Source organism: Suricata suricatta, chromosome 17, assembly GCF_006229205.1.
Source record: "Suricata suricatta isolate VVHF042 chromosome 17, meerkat_22Aug2017_6uvM2_HiC, whole genome shotgun sequence".
In the NCBI taxonomy this organism is placed as follows: Eukaryota; Metazoa; Chordata; class Mammalia; order Carnivora; family Herpestidae; genus Suricata; species Suricata suricatta.
Genome location: NC_043716.1, coordinates 578,995 through 586,015, shown reverse-complemented (window position 1 = coordinate 586,015; position 7,021 = coordinate 578,995). Strand labels below are relative to the sequence as shown.

The 7,021-nt window shown below is 62.3% G+C and overlaps 1 protein-coding gene across 1 annotated transcript in view; it reads right to left on the bottom strand.

Annotated features, from left to right (window-relative positions):
• Positions 1–754: 754 nt before the first annotated feature.
• KIAA0753 (KIAA0753 ortholog) overlaps positions 755–7,021 on the bottom strand; it is a gene marked incomplete at its 5' end in the record, with an annotated part of 22,535 nt that continues 16,268 nt past the window's right edge. Inside the window, 3 exons of the mRNA XM_029928765.1 lie at positions 755–1,715; positions 5,381–5,605; positions 5,880–6,148. Of these exons, the coding sequence (XP_029784625.1) occupies positions 1,598–1,715; positions 5,381–5,605; positions 5,880–6,148 (612 nt within the window). The remainder of the gene's footprint in view (positions 1,716–5,380; positions 5,606–5,879; positions 6,149–7,021) is intronic.

The following is a 7,021-nucleotide window of genomic DNA, read 5'->3' as shown; positions in this document are numbered from 1 at the left end:
GCACACGGCTGTCCGCGGATCCAGCGTCCCCAGGGCACCAGCCTCGGACGTGGGGTGTGCGGGTGTCGGTGCGTCCACGTCTGGCTGACACAAGGCATTCACCTCCCTCTACAGAACTGGGCCCAGAGAAGGGGGCCGCCGCCTCCTTCGGACCCAGGAGAACCTCCCCGGGCGCCAGGTGCACGCGGGCGTGGGCCCTGCATCCGAGCAGCAGACCAGCGAGGCAAGCGCACAGGCCGGGTGCTGGGTGCCAGGTGCCAGGGAGCCACGTCTCCGCACACGGGACGCAGGGACCACTAGCGCATGGTGCGGCCAAGAGCAACGCGCAGGGACCGAGGACCAGCACGGGGGCCGGGCACAGGGCCTGGGGGCTCTGCACCCTCGCCTGTGACCCTGGTGACTTCCAGCGGCTCATCCCCGCGTCTCCAGAGAGGCTTCTCAGCGGAGGCTCGCCCTGGGCCAAGGCTGTCACGCAGGCCCCGCTCGGAGGCAGGGGACGGCACTCCCGATCAAAGGGCTGGGTGCCGCTGTGCTGCCTGGGGCCCAGGAGGCAGATCGCGCCCGCGGGAACGCCAGACGCGGGACGGACGTGGTGACCACGAGGCCCTGAGCGCAGGCGCGGCCTCCCGCTCCCCGCTGTCCCCCGCACTGACGGGCAGGACATGAGGACAAGGCGGCAGCGCGTGCTCGCGCCGGTGTCTGTAAAGCGCGCTTCCGCCTGTGGGGAAGGCGTGAGCCATCTCAGACGCGCCCGTACTTCAAAATCCTGAGTTTATTTTACAAGTCACAGCAAACACGAGCACACGACTCCAGCCACAGACGCAGACGCCAGTCAAGTGCACACACGCCCCTCGCACCAAAGACCTTCCGGCGACCTCAGAGCATTTTCACCTCGGGGACTGTGTGACGTTTAGGAACACGGACACAAAACAAAGCCCACTTCTGCACGGGTCTGGGTGATGGGACAGTCCGTACTGTCCCCTGAGGCATGCGCACTTGGAGAGAAGTCCCAGAGGCCACGTCTCCAGCCCTCCGGCCGGTCCCCAGTGGGCGGCACTGAGGAGCCTTTCATACCCACCTTTCCTGCTTCTGAAAAACCAGAGGCTCTCGTCTGGGTGACTCCCGACGGGGAGGGGAGGGGAAGGAGAGGAGGGGAGGGACGGGGCCCCTGGTGCCCGGCTCTCCGAGGGCCTCACCTAACCAGGCTCCTCGCTGGGTCTGGAGGCGGGGAAGCGCGATCCCCGCAGCCGGGATGTGAGTTGGGCACCCGCCTCGCCCCCCAGCTCACAGTTCCGTGCGGCCGTGCGTCCACCGGGGGCCGCGGGGGGCTGAGAGCGAGAGGGGGCACAGCCCCCGGGGGCTGATGGGCTCATGGCCTGGTGACGCTTCCGCCGCCGGTCAGGACACTCGCACCGCCGGTGTCTCAGCAGGAAAACCCCACGTTCAGAAATACTATCTCGTCGAAAGCAACTCCCGATTCCTGGGCACCGACCAACACCCTGTCCTCAACTACCAGCTCCATCACCATGACAACGAGGGACAGCTGAGGTCGAGGCCTCCTGTGGCCCGGGTAGGGCGCCGGCCACGGAGACGGCCTTCACGCAGCGGCCTCCAAGAACTCCGACGTGAACACGGCTTCTGCGCAGTCCTCGCCCAGGTCCTCCAGCTCCGCAGCCACGGCACCCAGAGCCTCGTCTACCAGCTCGTCCGAGAAGCTGGAACACAAACAGCAGCTGAGGGCGACCGCCATGCGGGCCGCCCCCCACGCCCCTCCTCACAGCCTCACCCAGAGGGTCCACCGTGCGGACCCCGTCCCGAGGTGAGAGCCCCTGCCACCGGGACAGCGAGGGCCCCCTCCGCACCGGGCCGCCGGCAGACCGTGTGCCCTGGCCCCACCGACAGCGCCCAATGCGCAGGCGGCGCACAGCATCAGCTGCCACCTCTGCAGCTCACCCTGGAGTCCGGAAGCATCCCTCAGCCAGCCTTCCGTGACCTTGATGCTTCCCTAGCAGCAAGGCCCTTATCTGGGGGATGTCCCCCAAGCCGGGCTCCTCCGAGGTTTCTTTGTGGTCACCCAGGTCATTTGCCTTTGGAACAAGGCCACACGGGGCCGTTGAGTCCCCTCAGGGCGTCCGTCTGGGCGTCCGTCTGGCTGCTGACGGAGAGTCTTCTCACCTGCGGCAAGGCCTCGGTCCCCCCGGGACGGCTCCGGTCTCATCACGTGCCCGCATCAGCCATCCGGCCACGCGACGGTGCTTCCCTCGCTCGCTCGCTGGACGCCACGCACTCCACTCCTCCGTCTGGGCCTTCCTGGACCTCAGTGCCGCCCCGCCGCCCAGCCTGACCGCCAGCCCGGCTGTGGGTGCTCTGGGTGTAACTCATCCACGCACGTCCTGGGAGGCACGCTCACTACGCGGGGCCCGAACGACACCAGGTTGCCGTCTCCCACGGCGAGAATGTCCTCAGCTTTCCTGCTCCCCGCCCTCCTCGCCAGGTGACTTCAGGCCTGGTCTGGCCTCGGCTTCCGCGGTTCCACTTTCTCTTTTTCCTTCCTCCAGCCAACTTTAAGATCTTCTTTCGTTTATCAAGGGCACTGGAACGTGACCACGTGTGCGTTTCTCATTCTTCGTGCTCGGGCTTTTACAGCTTCGGGAGCCCCCGCCGTGGCGTGGGCGCCGCCCCCGACTCGGGCTCCCTCCTTGGCACCTGTCCCCCGCGTCTTCCTGCGCCCCCGCACCTGCCCAGATGCCGTTTTCTGTCTGAGGCTCCGAGTCTCTTCCGAGGAGGCCACGCAGCCATCAGGCCTGTCCAACGAACCCCTCATCTCAGAAAAGGCATTTTTCAGCCCCAGAACGTCATTTGGATTGAGCTCCACTAAATCGGGACAGTTAGGCAGCGTCCGCACCCCACAGCGTGAGCACCTGGAGCTCCTGCAGGTCTGCTCCTGTCCCCGTCACAGTCTCTGCCACCTGGGGATTTTCCACCGTGTGTCCCACGCTGTACTGGACACTGTAGAAGTGACTTGGGTCCCCACACAATCTTACCTTGAGAGAAAACACGAGCTCGCTCCTGCCTGTGCAGGGGGGGCATCCGTGCCCAGAGGGCCACCCTCAGGGTCCCAGCCACATGGGAGGGGCGGTCCCAGGTGACCCGGGCAGGCCCTGGGGCCCTCCTCCCACCCCCAGCGTCTGAAAAAGGCCTGGTGCGCTGCAGGCTGATGGTGCAGGGCCCGACGGGGGCCTCACCCGTCACCCACGCGCCGCGGACAGCCAGGCGCTCCCAGCGTCAGACGGCCGGCGTCTGTGTCCCCGTGAGGGGAGAAGGCCGGGGCCTCGCCCCGGTGGCAGACAGCACTCAGGCCCCGCGGGGACGGCCACAGCGGATCCGGAAAGCAGGCCGCCAGCACAGCCCCCCACACGCAGCCCTGCTGTTGAAGCTGCAGCTCTGTGGCCCACATCCTGGCACCTGGAACAATCCTCTAATTTTTAAGACCTTTTCTTGCTTTTTTATTCTATTCCTGAGAGATTGGACTTTTTCCATTGAAGCTCTCCATTGAATTCACCATGTTCATCACGTTTGTTAGTTTATTTTTACTCTCCAGAAGCCTCTCTTCTCCAGGATCTGCCTTTTTCCTGGCGTAATCGCTCCCTTTCCTTCTCCAGGCGGTGACCCCAGTGCCCGGGGTGTTGGGGCCTTCGCCTCCTCAGGCCGCACCAGGGAGCAGCCCAGGCGCTGGCATGGCGGGCACTTCCTGTCACGGCTCTACAGTGCTAAGGGCGGGGTCTCCACGGGCGCCCAGTGCCCCTCGTCCCTGGTCCCAGCGCTCAGCTCCCTCGTCGGCTGTTTCCCGTCTGCCGTCCGTTACGGCCTCGCACCTTCTGCGTGGTGGCCCGGTGACGCGGTGCTGGGCCACGGACTCAGGAAGGAGATACACACACGGCGCCCACCTGCCCTCTCCCCACGAGTCCTCACGGCCACCGGTAAGTTTGCGTCCCCTGAAAATGCCCCAGCCTGGGCCCCCCTCTGGCCAGCATGCTAATTACCCACAACCCTCGTCACTTGCTCCTTTTCGTCATGGGAACAGCGTGTTTTCTGGCATGAGGAGGGCGGAGAGGTTAAAAGCAAGAGAAAGGCTGAGCTCGCTCCCCACCCCCCTCCCCCGAGCCGGCCGTCTTGGCTGCTCTTCCAAGGCCCAGTCAGCACGGGCCTTGCCTTGGGAGCGAGTGCCCACGAGGAACGAGAACGGAGAGCCGCAGCGTTCGGACGCACGGTCACCTGAGGGTCAAGGGCACCTGAGACGATGTGCACAGATCTTACTCCTTCCATGCTCGGGCGGCACTGCCCCACGCCGGCAGAATGGCAGGCAAACGCGTCCCAAGTCACGGCAGGGTCCGTCTTCCCTGGCCTGTTGTGGGATCCCCCTTCGCCGTCGGCCTCACCGGCCCAGGCGGCCCCCCTTCCTCCGCAGAAAGGAAACGCAGAGCTCAGCCAGAGCGAAGGCTCCTCTTCCAGGCAGCTCTCAGGACCTCAGGGTAAACCTGAGGGGCCGAACACAAGTGGTCGCCCGGACCCCATGCAAGAGCCCACCACGATGGGAGACAGAGGACGCAAAAGTCTCCAAGGACAGAAAGCATGAAAGGGCAGAGGAGAGATGCCCACGACTCAGGAGGACAGAAGGGAGGTGGCAGAATTAGAAGAGGAAACAGGATGGTCTAAGGCGGGAGAGGCCAGGGACACAGGCTGGCCGTCCCGCGGGAGGGGACCGCTGACAGGTCGAGTGCAGCGAACAACGGAGGTGGGCGGAGGTGAGGCGCCGGAGCGGGAAAGGCGGTAAGCGCATAAAAGGATCAGCCGGTGGAAGAGGCACTACCTCCACGCGCCTGCGGCTGCCCGAGGAAGCGCAGGCCACAGCTCGGCACCTGCTCGGTGACGGGCGGCCACAGCTCCACAACCAAGTGCCGCCGCAAGGAATCTGACTGGGGCCATGTTTAAAAGGAGTAGAGTCAGGGGCGCCTGGGGGGCTCAGTTGGTTGAGCATCTGACTTCGGCTCAGGTCAGGATCTCACTGCTCATGGGTTCGGGCCCTGTGTCGGGCTCTGTGCTAACAGCTCGGAGTTTGGAGCCTGTTTCTAATTCTGTGTCTCCCTTTCTCTGCCCCTCCCCCTCTCATGCTCTGTCTCTCTCTCTCTCTCAACTAAATAAACCAAAAAAAAAGTAAATAAATAAAACATAAGAGTAGATTTACATGTCTTTCGATGACCCATTTACCTAAAAGAAGCCCCCCACAGCAGCCCCGCCCGCCCCAACTCTGCGCTCCTGACCATCTCCCGTGGGGTAGTGGCACCTGGGTCCCAAGTGGAGGCCACGACATCTTACTGACCTCTCGGCCATCAGCCAGGGGTTAAAGGCGCCCACGGCCTCCTGCGCCATCACACGGAGATGCTGCTCAAAGCGGCTGCAGTAGTCGAGAATGCTGCGCCGGATGCCCAGGGGCACCGGGAGGGCGATACAGCCATCCTGCTGTGGAGACTCTTCTGGAAGGGGCGGAAGGGGAGCCTCCCTCCTCTCCGACTCCTCGTCGGGGTCCACACTTACATCCAGGGAGCTGAGGGAACAAGAATGATCAGCGCGCCCAGAGGGTCCACAGCAAGGGTGGGCTGCTCCTTCCGCCCCACACGCTCCCTCCCCCTGAGCACAGCCAGCACTGCCGCGGCCCCGACGCCTGGCCGGTGTGGGCACCGCTGTTGCGCGCGCCCCAGACCTCTGCAGGCAGGTGCAGCGCTCACGGCCTGCCTTCCCTCCCCAGGGTCGCCCCGGAGCTCGGTCAGATGGGCCCTGAAAGAATCACTGGAGGCCGAAGCAGCCTGGGTGCCACTCACTTGCCATTGCAGGGTCTTTCCAACACGATGCTCGCGCCCGGGACTCTGCGAGCGGGGCTCCCGGTGATCCTGACTGGAGGAGGAGGGAGCGGCCGTTCCCCTGCCGCTGGGCTCGTCCGCTCTGGAAGGAGGCGCAGATAAACCCGGGCCCGTGGCCCCAAGCTGCCGAGCAGTGAACCCGGGCCCATGGGCCCCGAGCTGAGCGGTAAAGGGGAGCGCAGACGCCAACCCGGCCGGTACGAGAACAAAGGGACAAGGGACCTTGGCCCCTGCGCACGTCACAGGCACTTTTCTCCAAGACGGACCAACAACCTACACACACGGGGTAGAGCCACGAGGCTTCTACTAGGAAACGAGGGGCTCTCTCCTCAACTTGGGGGCAAAGGTTCTGAGATCAAAAACAGAAAACCTACACCAAAAAGCTAATGTGAGACTTTTCAAAATTAAAGATATTTGTCTACAAAAAAATACGTTTGAGAAAATACACGGGTCAGCAAACCCAGGAAAGAGATCCGCAAACGTGCGGCGGCCCGCGGCTGCCGGGGGCGGGGCTGCGTGACGCGGGCTCCAGGGGCGGGGCGTGTCGGACGGGCGGTGGGAACGTGCGCGCCTCTCTACCCGCAAAATCGGAAAATGGCTGCGCCGTGGGCTCGGCGCGGGTGCGTGTGATGCTGTGGGAATCCCATCTCGAAAGCTGGGATTACAAAAACCACATGCGTGTTTGACAAATAACTTGTACTAACACATAAGGAACTCCCTCAAAATCTTATTTACTTCAAAATTTAATAATGTTCTTTATTAAGTTTAGTAAATAGTTTCTTATTTATTAAGCTTAACAAGTGAATAAACATTTTAAATTACTTTAATAACTTGTCATGCATTAAATTTAATACGTATTTTGAGTTTGCTTAATTCAAAAATAAAAAAGAGCAATTATTTTAAATGTATAAACTATCCGGACACCTGATGAAGGAACATACACCCGTGGCTAATAATCAGTAAAAATGTGCTAAACATCATTATTCATCAAAGATCACTGAAATTAAAGCCACAATGAGACATCAGTCCGTGTCTGTTGAAACAGCCACAGTTAAAGACCCCAAACACGCAATGCAGAACAACACTCTGGGGAAAGACGTGGC